Genomic DNA, 20,843 nt, shown 5'->3' on the forward strand with positions numbered 1-20,843 from the left:
TGGCTTAAGACTAAATGACATAGCTTTTGCATTTGAAAAGCAATTGAAGACGATAAACAATAGAGTGAAAGGAGGTCGCTAACCACTGTGACCTTTTGTTTAAGAGAGCCACGTTAATCGCTGAGGTATGAAAACTTGACGTTAGAATTAAAAATTTTAGGAGGCTACGAAACTGATAAAAGGTTAAGAATTAAACTTTATTGAGAAGTCTTAAAATCCATGTTGACAAATTTAAAAGTAGCAACAATCTCGGAGAATTTTTCTTTCAATTTGATTGTTGTTTTTAGCAATAGCAAATTGGCACAGAAAATGTTTTGACAAAGATTAAAGATTTGGAAGTAATGGAAAACTCGATGATAAGCCGAAGTTATTTGATTCCTGAAATGCGATGTATTGCTGCTTTAAAATGCCCTCGAAAAAATTAGAACTCTCTGGAAAAGGATCATTTTTCTTGTTAGATTAAGCTAAGACAAAACTTTGAAGTAAGCCTTCTTAATTGAGTATCACCTACGTAGGGTGCATTTTTGGTGTGATTTACAGTTTTTAATAAGTACGTTAACACTATCAGTTAATAGTATCACCCACCTAAGTGGACTAATGTAAATACTGCATTTTGATTGGCTACGCTACTAGAGGTTTATTATTAATAGTTCTCGAGTCGCGAAAAGCGTGACGCTTTCGTTCGTTTTATTCCCAAATAAATATTTCTTTAACTTGCATTTGCTATTTTTGCCTTTTCTGTCCGACAAGTTGGGTGATACTAAAACAATTAGACCCTTCGCCCTAACCCTAAGCCCTTGCGGGCTACGGGTCTAATTGTTAATTATCACACAATCATATTATGACAAGTCAAAAGTGATAAGAACGTAACTGTCCTCTGTCACATTTGTTATTTGCATTCACGTGATTCGGAAAGCGGAGAATCCGGTTGGAAGTTGTTGTAGAGCGGTTCAGTAAATAACCTGCAAAGGCATGGAATTCTCATCCTTGGTGAAAACTCACACGTACGCGTCAAGCTCTGTTGGATCATTTTCGTTTTTAACAAGACGGTCTCTTCCAGCCCCCAAAAGCATTCCCCCCCCCCCCTCCCCACTTCCGCTGTAGTTCCCCACCATATTTATTTTTCGACAGTGTGCAATGATGGAACTAATCGCTTTCCACTAAATTCCCGGATTCGGCTTCACACCTTCGATGAGTTGCTGAATATCTAGACTGATTTGCTCCACGATCGAGGGTTCAAGTTGCTTCACTTAATAACTTTCCACCAAAACACCCTTTTAAACGCCTTATTATCCTTTACTTTAAAATTTGAAAAGAAACCTCGTCAACGTTTAGTAACGGCTTTTACAGAACAATTGCTTTATTTATATAAGCTCTCTCTCTCTCTCCCGAGATACAAGACCCCCACCGAAAAGGCCTTACAAACGAGGAAGTAAGACGTGGCTTTCAAGGACGTTCTTTGATCACGCGCAATGTTAGAGCTGTTAAAAAAAAAAGTTTCTAGTAACACTCGGCTTTGTGAGATAGTGAGTATTTTCTTTCAACCCAGTCAAGTACAGACTTTGTTCTAAAACTGAATCCAAAGAGAATCTTAACGAATAAACGGGTTACTCTTTGGCACTTTTTGTTTGGTCAGATGATTCGATTTAACGTAAGACAGCCACTTATCGATTTTGTTTCTAACGACAATTTTAATCGTCGATGGGGAAGCCGCTAGCGGCAGCAGTGCTAAGTTTCCAGTAATTCAAGTTTAGCCTCGGACAACTGAGAAAGTTTGTGCTTAACCACGAATTCAAAGAGCTACGATGAACGCCGCAAGACGTTGACGATTGCACGGGAAAATGGGGAATTCGATCATTTTACACCAAGAAATTATAGCAAGATTCGCATTATGTAATCCTTTACCAATCAGAGAGGGCTACCTCTGAAATAACAAGCAACTTTAAAAAATACTCATGCGTGATAGTCACAGTATATTCGCTTATCATTTACATGCACTGCTAATGAGGCCTTCTGCTTAGTTTATATTAACTCGAGAGCACGATGTTGCCGCTGAAGGGCCTTTCCTTTTGTCATAACAAAGTTTCTCGTTTGACAAAAAGTTGCAGCTTGTTTCCACAATATGAGCCACTGACTGGTGCGTCGTCTATCGCTTTCTTTGCTCACTGGAAGTCACGCACCCTAGTCGGTGACGTAGCAGCAGTGAAATGTGAAGCAGACGCGCTGCCAGGTGTTTTGTAACTTGCCGGGGGAATCCACTTCATATGCTCATCTGGAGAACCCTCCACTTGCCGGAAGTCTTTTGCCCCTGAAGCATATGTCCCTGATCCTTGTGAGCTTCTGTCACTAACCGGCGATGAAGCATTATCGTTTGTTCCTTTGTCCTCTGGTGGAGACTCGGGCGAATTAGAGGGTAGGTGTGGGGGATCATCATTTGGCCTTTTCGTCACCTGACCGTACACCGCTAAGGCCTAGGTATTGCAACAAATAGAGAAATAATTTGTTACATAGAGAATACGATAAGCAAGGATGGTTTGTAGTCTTCCACACCAATTGTTTTCTGACGCAACATATTTTCTTTATTTAAAAACCTCGTTCTTAAGTACATTGAAAAAAAAAACAAAAGACAAACTTTTCATTATCTTACTTGGACCGCACCGGTTGGAACCCGCTCTTCCCTAGACTATTGCTCAACCGTGACAACAAGTTTGGTTCAAAGGTATGTACGCATTCTTCCCAGGGGCACCCCGACAAAGACAACGAAGTGAAGTCAGAAGGAGAAACAGGCGAATATTGGTGTGCTTCGTCTTGGCGCGTTATAACAGAACCCACCAAGATAGCGACACACCTTTACTCTTGCAGCTGATAATCCACAAACATGACACAAATGAACAGTTTGTTGCAGAAGCTGCGAAGACCATGCGCTGACGGTAACGGGCAACAGTTTACCGAATGAGATTGTTTCGTCACCATTGTTGTTAGGTTGCTTTAGCAACAGAACGGGAACCTCAGTTGAAGACGGGAGAGCGCGCGCAATAGTCTGGATTCTGCTCTAATGTGACCAAATACATTCTCGTCACCAGGGCTTCGGATCGAGCAACAATCGGCGACAAAATAAGATGAGACAGTTCAGTGCCAACAGAGCACACTGGCAACGACACATTCATTGTTTGCAAAGAAAACTTGTCCAAAAAGTACGTTTCCGGGATACCCCTCCCTCCCCCACCCTAATCAATAGGGAGCTTAAGATTTTACGACGGCGACGGCAACAACAACGGCGCAAAACAGTGATATCATTGGTTAAAAGAGCATAAATAATCGTGCTGCACGTGCAGCACGGATTGTAGGACGGATTCTTGCAGTACTCTGCATAAGGACGACGTGAAATTACCAAATTTGAGGTTTTAACGACAACGCGAGCATGAAACAGAGAATCTTTCATTCTCTATTTTCACTTTGTAACTGCTCGTACCAATTTATTTTTAGGACACTTAGCCCAAATTGTAAGAAATGAGCGAGATAGAATAACCGCGAAAGAATTATGATAAAGCAAAGTGATATTTTTGAGGTGACGTTTTTGTTGAAGTCGCCGTCGTAGATCTTAAGGTCCCTAATGTTGTACCGCTGTCGACAAGGCTCGTAGAAAACAGAAAAACACAACATTGTCCCCGGGGTGCGGGGGAGGGGGCCATTTTCACACCGAGCTTGAAATCGACTCTAAAGGATAAGAGTGTCTCAACAATTTTGACGCCGATCGAAGGCTCTGGGAAACTCTATAGACCTTATTCCAAAATGGCCGTCATTTAAATATTCTTTTGTTTTTAGCCCTTGATGCCTCGTTCTTAAGTTTAACATTCAAAAGAATATTTTGCCCTGAACGAGGCATCAAGGTCTCCTTTGAATAAAAACAAAATATCTAAATCGCGGCCATTTTGGAATAAGGTGTATGTAGGGTTCTTATAGCCAAATATTGGCTGTTTGCGCCTTACGGCGCCTACTCAGTCCTCGTGCAAACATGAATGCACCAATCAGTGCCGCTTTTGATTGTTCTTCACGAAAACCAAGGAGAAGATACATAGTACTTTGTTTCAGGCTCCCCAAGAGCTCTTCTCTCCCTCAGTCAAGAGAAGAGCTCGGGGGTCGAGATTGGACCTAATATGGACTATTTGTGCGCGCGCCGTCCCCAACTGATGTTACCGTTCTGTTGCTAAATCAGCCCATTACTTTGCCATCCACACTTTAATTGGCTGTTGATAGAGCGGTTTCCAATTGAGTGTCGAAAGTAATTAGCGAATTGCTTTGGTTTTGCATTACTTCACTCAGTGACTGGTTCAAAGTACTCGCACCACTTTTTCAACCAATAAGAACTGAAACCAAAACCAATCGTGGCTCATGCGTGCACATATTCCCGCCGCTTTGTGTCGGCTACGTGTAATTACTTCGAGTTTTGATTGGTTTACTGGCTTGTCTCCGTCCTTTTTGATTGGACGAAGTAATTACTTTGGTTTTGGTTTTACGACACTCGATTGAAACTCGCTCTAGAGGACTTCCTTACTTTGGTGATATCAAAATACATTTGTAAACTTGCCGTCAATATAAACAGTCAAAATTGCTATCAAGTGAATACAGAAAATTTCAAAGCATTTTGAGACTAATCGTGACTTTGATTTGGCGCAACAGCGCAGATCAGTTCATTTATTTCTTGGCCATTCTGTATACATTACACTTCGCATAGTATGCATAATAATCAATTCTTCAATCATGGAGCACGCCCATTGGGTAACTCGCGCTGCTCTTACCCTTGCATGCACACTTCCAACGATTTGAGGCAACGAAGGCAACCACCAACGCAACAAAAACGTTTGATGGGGAAAAAAATAATCAAGGTGCACGTGCGGCTTGCATATTGACACGTAACCGTTGCGATAGTGTTTCCGCAAAACAACGTGCTAAAGATTGCAAAATTTGAGACATGCAGCACCAGGTATTTTCTGACTATCGTGAACTAAAAAAGGCGATTTAAAGTCAGGTGATGCAGTTGGTTTTGCACATTTCACAAGGAATTTTTGAAAGGTCAACCACAAAAGTGAATGGGGCAGTAACCCAGTTTTAACGCACAAAACTCAACAAAATTCTGCCAAAAAAGTTCAAAACGTATCCGACGACAAGACATTATTGCCGAAGTTCATGATACCATTTAAGTTTCTTTCATCTATACGTCAACATAAACAAAATTTTGCACACACACGACGTCACACAGTGGGCAGCAAAAACAGCCTTAAACGTTTGGAATGATGATTTTTGATCAGCCCTTCACAATTTTAACGATGGTGAAAAGCTTGCGAACATTGATTTTAATAACGAAGTAAATCCAGCTTACCTGCGCAACCATAGACGCGGCATCTCCAACGTTTGCCGGTAACACCACCGTGTTATTTGTCTTGGCCAGGTTACCGAAGGCACTCACGTACAGTTCCGCAACATTCAGAGTGGCTGCTCTCTCACCCAACTAAAATAAAACGCACACAGAAATGCATCACAACAGTGAATTCAAACTAACTCTACTTTGAAGAACATGAAAGTAATTAAACATAGGATTACTTCATGGTAGTTTTACGGTGTTCAATAGTACAATCCTGTGTGTTACTGAACAAACCCACGTGTGGAGATAGCTTATAGAACTGTTCACAGACTCTAAGCTTGATATGGCAGGCTGGTTCTTTTTCCCTTCCCTGCTTGAGGAGGCCTTGTTTTCTTTTGTATTTGCTGGTGGGCTGACAGGCACAAGGTACTGAGACGTACGCCCTGGTTCAAAACTGACTGGGCAATGCGCCACGTTCAGGGTTCTTTTGTGACCGAACTGCGCGGGCTCACAAACACACAGCGGAATTTCTGCAAGGAAATGCGCGGAACGCAGTGGTCTTAAGTATCACAGGGAGCAAGCGTTTTAAACTGCGCCGTCCAAGATCGTGGATGGCTAATAAAAGAAAGCGAGTTTTGAGCCAGGGCAGAGATCTCCATTTCTCGTCTCTATCAGCCCAGCAAAGAAAAGAGAAGAGCCATTTGCCAAACTTTCCTTGAAAGGACAAACGGCAAGTCGTTGTTCGCCATCAGAGCGATATCTTCCTCTTATGTTACCTGTTCTCCACCTTTTGAGAACTTCCTTGGTCTGAAGCCAACCAGCAAAATATGAGCTTCTTTCATTTATGGCGAAACGCAAATTTTAGTCTGTCGTTAAACTTCAGTAGGTTGTGAACGTTTGGATATATTAACATTCACTTCCCATCACAAATATTTCAACTTTGCTACATTTGGCGTGATCATACGGCCAAGGCTAAAAGGGATGACCCCATTCTCGTCACCAGAGCCTCGGATCTTATGTCTGAGCATGACCCCGAGGCTCTGGGAAACTCTACATTGTATGTAGGGGAACATGGGCCATACGGGTTCTTATAGCCGTAAATTGGATTTTTGAACCTTACAGAGCCTGCTCACTCCTCGTGTTAACATGAATGCGCCAATCAGAGACGCTTTTCATTGTTCTTCACAAAAAACCAGTGACAAAACACTTTGTTTCAGGGTTCCCCAGAGCACTTCTATCCCTCAGTTAAGTGCAAAAGACAAGAGCTCTGGGGTTGAGACTGGGATGACTCAAAAGGAGTTTTTGAGTCCACGGTGCACCAAACTCAAGAGACCATGTTGTCACTTGCAGACACTGCTGACTGGAAGAAGGCCCTCTCAGGTTTTACCTTTAAACCTCCACCTGATCATACACATTACACCAAAATGGCCACCATTTAATATTCTTTTGTTTGATTGCAAATTGGCCCTTTTGGCCTCGTTCAAGGTTAAATACTCTTTTGAATTTTGGCCAAAAGGGCCAATTTGCAATCAAACAAAAGAATATTAAAATGGTGGCCATTTCGGAAATAAGGTGTATACGGCACACCTGATCCAATCAAAATGCACGAAATGCAATATCCAAGGTTGAAAGGTACAAAAAAAGAGAGTCACCTGTTCCTGTAGAGCTAAAGACACTTTTTGTATTCCTTCTGCTCGAGCCTTAGCTTTTGCAATGATCGCATTGGCTTCACCTGAAGAAAAAAAAAAAAAAAAAAAGCAAACAAAACAGGTTATCCTCATGTATCATAGAAAAACAAAAGGAAACACTATCATAAGCCCCGGGCACCAAAACCTTCTGACTTTCTCGAATTAGGTGAATCAAAGTGACCCTGTATTATATGGTGGCCTCATAATACACTTGCAGTGCCGCTGTATTGCTTAACTCTTGGCAGAAAGTGAATCTAAGAGAAATGGAAAATTAATCCTTAATCAACTAATAATAATTCTCTGTCACACATAAATGGATATGGCATAACATTACCAGTTGCAAGATTGATCTGTTCCATCTTTCTTGCTTCAGAAGCTAATATCTGACTCTGCTTCTTTCCCTCTGCTACATTGATAGCAGCTTCCCTTTCACCTGAGGAGAAAGAAACATTTTACATGTATATATTATACTAGTGCTTTCCTTGTAATCATAAAAAGACATCATTTCCAAGCACTTGACAAAAAATGCTGTCAGGTTCAGGCTCAGTTGGTTATGCATCCAAATACTGCCAGGAGGTCACTGTAGGAGGACAACTCTTTGAGATGCTTTTATAATGAGACCTATATTAACTTTACAATAGTCCCCATATCAAAACCCTTGTTCATTGAGTACCACCACAGTAATGTCCAGTGTTGCTGTATATTATTACATTTTATTGTGAATGGCACAAGGTAATTGGAGCTTCACTCTGATGCATGACCCTCCGTCAAATAACTAAAATGTGAACAGAACTGATTGACTCACCTTCCGACCTTAAAACAGCAGCCCTTTTTCTTCTTTCAGCCTCCACCTTGGAAAAAAATGGTATGAAAAAGGGATGAAGTTAAAGTGCAACACATTTTAAAATTTCTACATGTCCTTCAACATAAACAACCGCCTGGGTTAAAAACAGGATTCCATACTCTGCAATCAAAAAGTATCTGTTGACTGTTGCCACAATGAACCACTCTACCTGCATTTGCATGGCCTCAACAACCGACTCAGGAAGCTGGATATCTCCTGTAAAAATAAATGTAACAATCGTTAAGGTACAGTTCACAAAATCCAACAAAACACAAATCTATTACATTCGAAAAATGCTTAAATTATAATTTTCTTACGATAATTCTTTTCATACAGTAATTCAAACTTCAAAAGCCAAGCAAAGAGAAGCAGAGAGAAAAGACAAAACCACCCTTAAGATACCACTTAAGTTTCAACACCTGAAAGAAACGTTCTTATTAGAAGGATTGACACTACAACACTTTATCACTTAACAAAGTTATGGTACCATATCAAACATCAATTATTCCCAAGATTCGGTCATTTTTGTGATGTAAACAGTTACCGTGGCAACAGGAAATCCCTGCAAAAACACCCCATACTTTGGCTTTAGCTGCTCATATCTCAAAAACGAACTCATTGACCCCCATTTTTTATTTCTAAAATATAATCAGCATGGCAGACCTGGATGCAGACGTTGATTTTTTCGCTTTTTCTGTTTAAGTCTAGACTAAATACGGCTTTAGAAAGGTACTAAAATGTAAATTTATCTGCTATCTCTGATTTGGAGTCCAAGAAAAAAAAATCGAACACAAATATGATGCCATGTGTCATGCCATGTTTGTTTTTTGCGTGACAGCTGAATTCAGCGAAGTGCGACCGGGAACACTGTCGGCGGTTCACGCACTCACACAAATATTTTTTTTCTCTGCGATAAACCAGACATCATTTTATCAAGATTAACATGCCATTTCAAAGCTGAAAGAATGTGCATTTATTTCCAAGAGACGACTTTGAAGTAGAAAGACGACAAGCAGCGAAAAAATTCACCCGTGTTTTACTCACCGCTTGCGGTTTTATAATTCATGCAACAAATAATCCAGTTCCTCTCATCTAAATGCAGCTTTTTCTTCAAAATATTCAAGTAGACATTTTAGAGCGAAGACAGTAAATGTGTTATCAGCAAACGATGATGTGGTGGTCTCTAACATTTAAGCGACACGCTAGAAATGAAATACGAAGATGCACTTCGATCCTTGGTAATTAATAGTGAAACAGCTGGCGCTTCGATTACACCATACGTCGAATTTCTCAAGAATTCACGTCTTGAAAAGTTTCTCTTCATTGTAGATGCTGTATTGGTATTTTGAATGCTCTTCTTTTGCTTTCTTGAGGAGACTGAATCGCTATTTGTCCGCTTCCAGCTCGATGGCCGCCACGACTCGACATGGTAACACGATCAAATCCCCTTCAAAACAACAAAATCCAAGAAAAAAGGAGCAAAGAACAACAACGAAAATATAGTGAATTTGTTTCTCAACGGCACAGGATATTTGGTTCACTAAAGTGACCACGGATGGCTTTGATTGTGTAAGATATTCACTCCACATGCACTCCTTTGAAAAATCAAACATTTTGGCAGGCTATCACGCATGCGCCACCGGTGCTGCTTCAAGGACGGTGCCTACTCGTCTAACCTGCGATCAAGCGTACTTTTCTCGAGCCAGGGCGCTTTTCGCGCTTTTCGCACCATGTCTACGGAAAAGTACGCCTGATCGCAGGTTAACTAATCGCCCCGATTTATGATTATGCAGGAAAGGCAGATCTTAGCAAGTGTTATTGAAATCCAACAAGAAAATTAGGGGTAACCACGCATTTTTCAAAGTTAATTCATGAACAATATATGTAAAAAGCTCTAAAATACAAAGCAATGTATGGCGTTCATTCTCAAATTGAAGCTTATTTATCTGTTAAGAATGCATGGTTACCCCCAATTTTCTTTTTGTATACCAAGAGTACTTACTGTACGAAGATCTCCTTTCTCTGCATAGTTTTAAACCGCGCAAAAATATCCCCACATTAGTAAGCATCACAGGAAATCCGAGTATCTGGAGTTGTGCAGAACGTATGCGCAATAACAATAGTAGGCACCGTCCTTAAGCAATATTGTATATCTTTCTTGTTTAGCCTGCGTTCCTGGGATATACAACATAAACAATATTTTGAGTAGCTAGGTAGGATTCCTGGCATTCAAATGTACTTTAGTGCTTCTGGGATATTCAAAATGATTAATTAAAACAATTTCTTTTAAGAACGATGATAATGTAGGCAAACATTATAAATCCTGTCTGATTCAGCCAGGTAGAAGTCCTGGTATTCTTCTGTGCCTGAGTGCTTCTGGGATATGAGCATTCATATCCCAGAAGTATCTTGGTCGCCTCAGAGGGCAAATGTTCCGTGACTCTAAGGAAAGTCAGCCGGTAAACTTGGTTTCCAGAGGTACATCGACGACTCCTTTATTGGCACAACAATAAATTGTAAGATAACATTGCCAATCCACTTGCAAAGAAGAGACTTTACTGATTAGAGTGTAATGTGAAGTGCTAGTTTTCTACCCCATATGAACCATGTGAGCGTTAGCCCTACTGATGGAAATGGGTCCACACAAGGACAGAGAAAAACTCTGACCAGGGTGGGAATTGAACACACGACCTTCGGGTTAGATCACCGCTGCTGTACCGACTGAGCTACAGCTACTTCAAACAGAACTTGCCGATGCCAAAACGTTCATAGTTATGGAAATTAAAAAAGTCCCTTCAAGTGAAAAAAAAACTCGGTTGGTGAAGAATACGCTTTATGATTCAGCGTGCGTTGAGTGCTGTGAATGGAATAATTTTATTGTAATGTCGCTCGTTGCATGAACTAGTGGCAAAACATTTTCGATGGTCATTTAATTTTTTCAAATATTTGTAGATCTTTTGTTAGACATAAAGGCCCTGTAAAGGAGGAAACATTGTTTCCCTTCTGCACTCTTTCTGGCAGTGTGAAAAAAGGAAAGATTGGGAGAAGTAAAGTTTTTGTGTCACATTGTTTCTTCGTTTACAAGGTCTTAGAAGGCTCATCAATCAATCGTGCTGATTCAGAGCCGAACTTGCCAAGTACAATGGTGATTGGTTCCATTTGCAACAATCGTGCTGTCCGTTTGTAGTTTGCACAAGCAAATCCTAACGCGTACGAGCAAGCCATTAAATCCGATTCGCCAGGAACACTAAACTTCTCCGATGGGATCACAGTGTGATCTCACCTGTTATGTTGCAAGTTGTCTTTAGTGCGCTTAAATTGTTGCCTTAAATATTCGACTAAATCGTTCCATCTCCTAGTTAAAGATTGTCGCTCTCCCACAATAAACTGCATTAATTCTCTTTTGCTTATGAAAACGTCATGTGTTTGAAATCATTCAAACTAGAGGATTAAAACACCTTTTACGATAAAGGTGTCAATAAAAAAAGATAATTCTGAGGAATTCAGTTACATTGGAATGCTACAAGTCGCTGGGCAAATTGCCTGCTATCTCCACAAGGTGCCAAGGTCCTGTTTTGGTTGCTAAGAACCTCTGCCTCGTTATGGATTAGAGCCACCTCGTATAATTGAAAGGTAACTCTGAATCCGCTCCACAGAATTTTTTTAAACTTGCAGAGAATTTCATCTTGGCCTGCTAATCACTTTTGTGCAATAAAACAGTCGGGTCACCGAGTTCGTTTTTAAAATATGAGCAACTAAAGCCAAAATATAGGGTGTTTTTGCAAGGCTTTCCTGTGGCCATGGTAACTTGTTACATCACAAAAATAACTGCACCTTGTTCACCAATAATTGATGTTTTACATGGTACCATAACATTGCTGTTACCTGATAAAGTGTAATTAACAAGGTCTCTTAAAAGTGTTGAAACTGGTTTGAGCCACCTTTAGCCAGATTCATCATATACTATATAATTTGCAAGACAAAAGTATTCTTGACAATTCTCAAACCATGACAAGTGGAATTAAAGGTTACAATGTACATGCAATTAGATGCACAGAAATCAGGCAACAAATAAATGGTGAGTTTGAATAACTGAGTATTCTAAAAAGATAAACTAATCAGCACATTTTAGTCTGTTACCACAAAAACTGATACTTAAATCAACTTTTCAAAACAACATAATTGACAGATGCCAACACACAGTTTAGTAGTTGGCGCTGAAGGTGAGATTTTATCGAGTTATCAACAGACAGTCACAGAAAGAAAAGCTAAGATGAAAGAAGGCATTCCAACTAGTTTGAAGATAGCTCAAAGACAAGGTTGCAAAAAAGGCAACTAGCAACTTACGAATTTCATATCGTAAGCATCTTATACCCCAAACTTCTGCAGCATGATTGATTGCCTCTACAAGGAGGGAAGAAGATAATAATTAATGAATTTAATAAAAGACAACGGCAGTCAAGAAAAAAGATGAGGTTTTTCTTACCTACTATATTATGATTCAATCGTTCTCTTTCTTGGAAAACATTGTCCAAACTGATCTTTCCTGCAAAAAAGCGTCCTTATATCAAATTTAATATTAACTTAAACATTATTCACACAAGTGTGAGAAAAGCAGATGACAACACTTTATAAAAGAACATTAATTTACAGTATTCACATTTTTTCCTTCGGCGACACCAAGAAAAGACACTTTCAGCATTTGATTAGAATAATAACCTACACACACGAAAGAATGTGAATAATTATTATATAAAAATCGACTTTCTGTATTACTGATTACCTATTGGTTCTTCCATTGAGGACGTGTTCAAGGAAAATGAAACGGAGAACAAAACATGAGGATATGTAGCTGATTCCCAACAAGCAGCATTCATTGTATCAGCTTTGACTTCCCTATAATAATTCTTATTGAGACTGTACATTTTTTTACAGAAGTCATATGTTCATTAATTAAATGCAAGTCAAACATTCAAACATTTCAAGTTTGTCAAAGGCCAAGTTCAAGCTAAGGCAAAAGTGATCGTACTCTAACCATCTGAACTCCCTATGCAAACGGCATCCCTGAAAGAGGTGTATGACGCATTTTAGAGGTGTGCAAAGCCATGTGTGTCTTTGACTGTTCATTTTACAGAGAAGTGTAATTCCAATTTTTTATCCCAAGTATATGGATTTTGTGAAGGTTGCAATTACATATACATGTAAAATAATAATGTAGTTTCTAAAACATGGAATGATTCAAAACCACCTACATGCACGACCATCTACAACCCACCTACAAGTCCACTTCAAAAACATCTACCAGTAAAACCACTCACAAAGAATCGAATGCCTCTCAAACAAGCCATAAATGTTTAAAGTAAGCGAGATGACAATATGTGTTTACCACTTAGCCAAAACATCCTGATGGAATGATTGCGGCACAAAGGTAAGCGATTCTCCAAATTTGTTAAAATCAACCGGATGAGAATGGCGCTTTATCCTGCATTCCATCCTGTACACCGTGCTAAAATCATGAGAAAGGGCCTGGAACGATCCTCACAAATTTCCCAAAATTCCGGGAAATAAAGTAACATCATTCATTCAAACTGCATGCTGTACATGCATGAATGAACACATGACGGTGTTTGTCTTTAAGGAAGACACCGAAAGTACGTACAGTTTGCTTACAATGTTTTGATTGATCACTCTTACATATTCATATTCACATAAATTGATTTCATCTAACTTTTATGTAATCTTCTTATTGAGATTTTAATAAACAGCGATTTTTAAATATGATGTACATACACGTGCGGATTTGTAAAATAGCGAAGAGTAGATATACATACAAAATATACATATTCTGGTACTGACTTTTGTGAATAAGCGAAAAAATATGAATATATAAGAATGATCAATCAAAGTATTGTATGTGAACTGTGCATACCTTCAGGATCTTCCTAAAAATGAAAGCCAGCGTGCATGCATTCATACAGCATGCAGTTTGAACGAATGGTTCCACTTTCAGGAAACTTGTGAGGATCGTTCCATTTCCAGGCCCTTTCTCACGATTTAGTGTGGTTTACAGGATGGAATGCAGGGTAAAGCGCCATTCTCATCCGGTTGGTTTTTAACAAATTTGGAAAATCACTTACCTTTATGCCACGATCATTTCATATCGTCGTCTCACTTATTTTACACATTTATGGCTTGTTTGAGATGGCATTCGATTCTTTGTGAGTGGCTGCAGATGTCTTTGAGGTGGTTGTAGGTGGTTGTACGTGGTTTTAGGTTGTTCCATGTTTTAGTAACTACGAAAACAGTAATTCTTGGGTAGTTAATAAGTAAATTACTCACCCAGCTCTGATCTCATAGTTGTCTGTGCAAGCTGAGTCACAGCAAACTCTGGATCTTCCACTCCATAAGAAGCCTAAAACAAAATGGAGTAAAATATAAAAATTACAGGAACAAACACTGCAACACCAAACTTGTTACTCCTTCCATGCCTTGAAGATGAAATGACTATGCACTTTCTGGATTATAAAATATAAAATTCCTCTTAGATTTATAAGAATTTTGTTTTATTTTTTTAGTCATGTGGAAGTCTAAAAAAACTTATGTGGGCATCTCTTGCTTGACTATCAACCACTTACAGTTTATTACCGTCTTTTTTATTTTATTTTGTATTTTTGTCAATTAGGACATTTTTTAGGCATTAGGTAGCCTACAAAATCTTCAGCTTTTCATTTCAAAGCTACCTGCATTCTTTTTTAACAGTAAATGTAGAGCATCATCAAAGCTTACTAAAGTTGTATCTACATTGTAGTGTTTTTTTTAACGATGTGGTTTGAAATTATTACGTGGCATCTGACAGGATGCAGCGATGCGGATCCGCATAATTCCCTAAAATCTGCATCCTCCACATAATCAGGATATTTTCCGCATAAAACAGAAGGAATGCCTGAAATTAGTGATAAAGCAGCTGCTTACCATCCTCACAAACATAAAAGCCAAAGAGATTGACTATTTTGAAATGCTTATTTTCCTGAACATTGCAGAAAGTGGTTTAACAAAACAAATTAGGAGCCCGCAATACATGTGATCGAGGTAATGGATCACAATCACAATCTTGTTCCACATCTTCAAATTGAAACAAAATTCATGACGAGAAACAAAACAATTTTTTATCGCTTCATTTATTTTAGCAAAAGTTTCGGCAAAATGCCAACTGCTAACCCTTTTATTTCAACAGTGAAAGCTGGTTGCAAATAGACCATTTTACAGTTGTAGCTAAGTTACCTGGCCTACGAATGGAAGCGAGGCTGCCGGTGACCCTGTTTTGATACAAACCTCCGCACTTTTTTAATTTTAATACGGACTAATTAGAATTACAACAACACAATTTGCATGATAAAAGCAGTGGGGGCTGTATCAATGCAAGGTCACCGGCAGCCTCGCAGCCATTCATAGGCTAGGTCGCAGAGCAAACAACTGTAAAATGGCCTATTGGCAACTCCCCCAGATATTTTAATTGCAAAGGGAAAAAATTCAATGGTCGCAATTTCGAGTCCTGATTTGTTGCTATAAGCATGTAAATGCATTGGACGGGCCTACTTACATGTATTAGCTTTATAAATTTTTTAAATTTCCGCATAATCCAATGTAATTTCCACATAATCAATGCTGGTTTACGCATAATATGGTCAAAAATTTGCGCATAATCTTTAATTTTTTTCCGCATCTCATCAGACGCCCAGTTATTAGATAATTTGACCAACACCTACTGCGTATCAGGTTTGGTCAAAGGTGTTGACAATTTTTTCTCTTTTTTTTTTTTTGGGGGGGCGGGGGCGGAGAGGGGGGTTTCTAGTAGCACAATCTGTCTCTCTCCTTTTAAAGTTAGCATGTACACTGTACAACTTCAATTTCCCATCACTCTTAAAATGGTGCAAATCCCCTAATCAAACACACTGTTGTCATTTCCCTTTCTGTTTAAAGTCATTAAATTACTATCACTTTGTCATGTTAATGTTCATTTATGCTTGAAAGTTGCAAACCAAAAAATAAAACAGACCTTGAAAGGCTCAACCACACGTAGGTATAAGACTCCATCAAGATGAAGCGTAACATTATCTGAAGAGAAACGATTGTCATTTAATCAATTTTCAACTCATAATGACAATAATAGTAGTGGACAACATACATGTACATGTGTGTGTGAACCATTGGAGTTAATTAAAAAATCGTTAACCTACCAAGAGTGATGGCTGATTGTGAGGGAATTTCAATGGCTACTTCCTTTAAACTCTGAACATATTTGATTTCATCGATAACAGGAAAAAGAATGGCTAAACCCTAAAATAAAGACAATGTAGAGTACATGTGCATATAAATTAATTCTACTAAGCATGCAGTACTGTATGAATAATCAATTAACACCAATAAAAAAATGAACCTTATTGAAGTCTTTCAGAGTTGATCTCAAGCTAGGGTACTAGTATCAAGGAAACTCAGTACAAAAATCTAAGTTATTACAGTACTTAAGTCAGTTCTAATTTTTTTTTCACAAGACAAGACTCTTGGAATAGAGTAGGGAACCATGCAAGTGATAGAATCTGTACAAATCTTTTACTGAAAAACGTCTCAAAACAATATCATAATGGTATGCGAGCCATGAACTAAACAAAAACTCCAATTCACTTTCATCGGAATCAATCTTCCCGTCTATGTTTGGACAATAATTTGATCTTCAATACAGTCAAGTATTAACCTGAACCTGCCTAACCCAGCCATACTAAGTACAATGTAGTTTACTCTGTCTAACGCCAGACGATTTTGTTCGTCAATGGGGAATCCCCAGGAATCAATGGGTTAACCACCCAAGACTAAATATGTGTATGGTACACCTGTACAATGAATAATTGCATTAACCATTACATTTTAACTTACTGGTTCTAAAATCCTGTTGAATTTACCAAATCTCTCAATAACCCAAGCTTCTTGTTGAGGAACAAACTTAATTACCTGAAATCAAACGAACAAAGAAACCATTTCAAATTGTCGGTAATAGCGCTTTGCACTATTACTAAAAATAGACTTTGTCACATGAGCCCCCCCGCGTAGATTCAGACAAACATTTCGATCTACTGAAAGGAAATGTATGAGTGAGGTAAGCGATAGTGAAGGAAAAAAGAAGAAAACTTGATAAATCTGTGGAGTTGGTTTCTAAAAAGGGGGTACATGTAGAATGGGGTTTTGCTAAAAGCAGGCCCGTGGCCCAGCGGCCCGCAGCCCACGGCCCGCCACGGCCTGGTGGCCCACACAGTTTTGTTGTCCAGCGGTAAATCCACGCGCATGCACAGATTTGCATCAGGTTTGGGGTGCGCAAATGAAAGACGGTAAGTTTGAATTTGTTTACCATTTTAATAATCATTTCAATCCTTTTCGATCCTTTCTTTCATTGCATGTTGCTAAGTGAAAAACATTGTCATTCTCTGTTGTTTTCGTCTGTTTACAACAACAAACAGAAACAAGGATTCAAATGATTAAAATGCTAAACGAATTCAAACTCACCGTCGTCCATTTTACACGCCCAAACCCGATGCAGATCTGTGCATGCACGTGGAATTACCACTGGACAAAAAAACTGTGGAAAATCAGGACTAGGCTACAGGGCCTCCGGGGTGCCGGCCCGTTGTGGGCTGTGGACCGCAGGCCGCTGAGCCTTCGGGCCGCTGGGTTGTGGCGGGCCATAGGCCGTGGCCGTGGGCCAGATAAATGAACATAAATTGCCGAAATCTCTCAAAGAGTTGCAGGAATCAGCAGAGAAAGTCTTCATACCGCCGCCAAACCCATCCTAAAACCATCCTAACACATTGTGACATGTAAGCATTGCCTAATCGATTGAACCCGGAAATTCTTAACTGTGAAAAACATATTTTGTGCTCTACAAAAGTTCTCACAGCAGAATTTCCTGATGTCCAGTAGGAGTAACAAGAAGGTTAATAAAAGGAAAAGCATTACCGCTTCAAATAACAAATTTTTCCCATTGTAGTTTTGAAAAACGCACGAGACTTTGAAATACACCTAAAAAATAGAGGATACCCAGAAAGCAGTGAAAAGGCATCTCTCCGAACTGAAATTCTCCAACAAAATTTACAGGTCATACATTAGGAGATGAAAACGCACATGTACCATAACACAATTCTGACTTTTGTCACAAAATACCACTCTGCTCACGAGGAAATGGCACCTGATAGAAAAATCACCCACATCTAAGAGAACTTTTTAACATGTCCCCAATAATATATCGCAAAGAAAAATCCATGAAAGATATGTTAGTCAGAGCAAAACAGAAAACCATTTGTGAACAGAAGGAGTAGCGTAGGCCCATCAACACTTTTCCAACATGCTAATCTGTCGACAGAGTAGAATAGGGAACAGAACTTGTACTATGGTACCATTTCCTTCCAACATTGAACCCTTTTTTGTATTTTCGCCGCAGATCAACGGCCATTATCGATGCTCGGATCAAGTGCGTGGTCACTCCCACTGTTTACACGACTTATTACAGTCCCTCACTCATTTAAAAAGGTCTTCACGTTTGCCCATCAATTTCAATCCCCTACATTTTAAACACCGTTCTAGCTGCTCAATTCTGTATTGTTCTGGTTCTCTCTCAAGAACAGAGACAAGAACAAGGTCGACGTCGCTTAAAACCGTAAAGATTAAAGCGAATATTATGCCTCATTTCCCTTGTGACTCTTACAGACTGAACCTTCTTTGTCTGAGTCACTTGGGGGTCTACAATTTCATGAAGTCATTAGTGCAAAGCGCTATTGGGCACCGATAAGATAACAGTGGCTGGCAAAAGTGTCTGTGTAATTGAACATTCAAGATGAGGGATTGGCGTGGTGGGTGGGGTCAGGGGAAGGGTATGTAATGATGCTGAGCCACATGCAGTGGTAGAAACCCCCCTCCCCCCCTTATTTTTGGACCAAAGCCACCAAAACACCATAAAAGACCAAAACTGTGAGAGGGCAAAAACAAAATGTTTGAGAGCGGACCCATGCCTTACAGTACCACCAGGTCTGGATCCGCCACTGACATGTACTCAAAGCGTACATGTGTTTAAATAAGTTAAATCATCAGAAGCTACAGTGTTAACTTAAAAAGAGAGGAAAGGTTTGATGTCATTCAGAAATTCCTAAAAGGCACGCAATTTCCTTCAATTGGATTTCATCAGGAATAGCTATGTTCTGAAACAAAACAAAGTCTCAGGGCTCGACATTAACACTTTTAGTAAGGCGCCAATTGGCGACTGATCCAAAAATTTTGGTCGCCAGATCTTAACTTTTAGTCGCCATTTTTTTCACTGATGTTTTTTTCTTCATTTTTCTGATGATCATGTACACATGCAATCTTCTTTATAGTCCTAAGTTTACGTACTCGTAAGCTTCAAAGACTGATATACTAAAACTTAAAAGGAAGCCAGTGCTCGTAAAACATATCATTACGCATTACGAGGTAAATAATCAATGTGAAAGCAGCTTCAGTCACGTTTCCTGTGCTTCCTCCGCTTTTGTTAAGTTTCCACGTAACATCGAGTCTATAGCTTACATAAATAGACGAACCTGAACATAAACAATCACCAGTTTTCCATATTTTCAGCGCTAAAAAGCCAAGGCTTCGTTGCAATTTCGATCGACAGACGTATCGGTACTACGCCCTGCTCTGCCACATTGTTGGTAGTCGTACCAGGCTCCATTCTTGTTTAGGTTACTATAAAACTAATGCGCAAAACACTTGCAAGTTGCCGGTTTTTTTTTCCAGTTTAATTATTGAGTTGCATTAACGAATTCCTTTCAGCTTATCACACAGGTGAGGTTTACACTAACAGAAGCGACAAATGCTCTTAGTAATAACCCTTTCTGAAGGTTGAGAGACACTTTGACTTCAAGTTCTTTCCTGTTCTGCTCTTCTAATACCTCCCCCCCTCTTCTCAAGCCTTGTGCAATGGGTGAATCTTCCATTGGCTTTTGTTTTGCGAGACTCGCATCACGGCGCGAAGATGACGTCCACCAATATTGTGCTTCTGCAAGGTCTCCTTTTTGAACGCGCGGCAACCTGATACAAATTCCGTTTTGCCTGCCAAGTGTGGAAAGGTACAACAAATTTTGCATGTCATTTTGTTGTCATCTTTGTCGAAAACGACCCAGATGAACTCCTCCCGCCGCTGCAGAACAAATTTGCGTTTACTAGCAGGCTTCTTAAGGGTAACTTGTTCTCTGTCATCAAGTGTTAGCTGTGCATTCTCTGCACTTCTCTTGGTGGCTGTCTTCTCTGGTTGGTTACGCAAATAGTCAGCTTTTCCTTTCCCTTTCTTCTCCGGTTTGGCTTGGGCCGGCCTAAGAAAACTTAAAATATTCCCCTGTTTTGCTCCGACACTTGTTTTCTTTTCAACAGATTTCACATTAGCCAAAATGTTGGTAACAGGTACTTGGGGGGTTGCTTGGGTGTGAGAGGTTGCATCTGACAGCCACGCTACTAGCACAAAGTGGTTAGGCTTGTACCATGCGTTTGGTCGGTCATCAAGACTCCCTTCCCTTGACCACAGCAAGTAGACAGGATCACGCCCATCATCCAACGCAGAAAGTCGGGGGTTTAGCAGCTGGTGCATTAAAGGACGGAACCGGAAGTTGACGTCTGGATATAGCGAATATATCGGCCGTCTGATGACCAATGCGAACGCCATCACGTGAAGAAGGAAGCCCCATACTCCAATCTTGCAACTGGCTATAGCTTCAGCCTTGACTGCTTCAGTTTGACTCCCACCATCTGATATGACTTTGTCACCAACTGCCGTCAAGGCAACTGTAAATAGAACTGATTCCGGGACCTCGGTAAATTTGGCAGTTTTCTTGAAAATTTCATGCGTTGCATAAGACTCGGCATTGGAGTACAGTTC

General features: G+C 39.8%; 1 protein-coding gene across 1 annotated transcript in view; it reads right to left on the reverse strand.

Moving 5' to 3' along the window:
• Positions 1 to 1,883: 1,883 nt before the first annotated feature.
• Positions 1,884 to 20,843, reverse strand: part of LOC137992832 (stomatin-like protein stl-1) — a 20,967-nt gene continuing 2,007 nt past the window's right edge. The window contains exons 3-14 of the mRNA XM_068838368.1: positions 16,826 to 16,900; positions 16,132 to 16,231; positions 15,951 to 16,009; positions 14,234 to 14,306; positions 12,381 to 12,440; positions 12,242 to 12,298; positions 8,064 to 8,110; positions 7,856 to 7,901; positions 7,385 to 7,483; positions 7,015 to 7,094; positions 5,381 to 5,509; positions 1,884 to 2,471 (exon numbers count right to left, since the gene is read on the reverse strand). Coding sequence (XP_068694469.1) covers positions 2,163 to 2,471; positions 5,381 to 5,509; positions 7,015 to 7,094; positions 7,385 to 7,483; positions 7,856 to 7,901; positions 8,064 to 8,110; positions 12,242 to 12,298; positions 12,381 to 12,440; positions 14,234 to 14,306; positions 15,951 to 16,009; positions 16,132 to 16,231; positions 16,826 to 16,900 — 1,134 coding nt within the window. The 3' untranslated portion in view covers positions 1,884 to 2,162. The remainder of the gene's footprint in view (positions 2,472 to 5,380; positions 5,510 to 7,014; positions 7,095 to 7,384; positions 7,484 to 7,855; positions 7,902 to 8,063; positions 8,111 to 12,241; positions 12,299 to 12,380; positions 12,441 to 14,233; positions 14,307 to 15,950; positions 16,010 to 16,131; positions 16,232 to 16,825; positions 16,901 to 20,843) is intronic.

The sequence above is a fragment of the Montipora foliosa genome, chromosome 2 (assembly GCF_036669935.1).
Source record: "Montipora foliosa isolate CH-2021 chromosome 2, ASM3666993v2, whole genome shotgun sequence".
NCBI lineage: Eukaryota > Metazoa > Cnidaria > Anthozoa > Scleractinia > Acroporidae > Montipora > Montipora foliosa.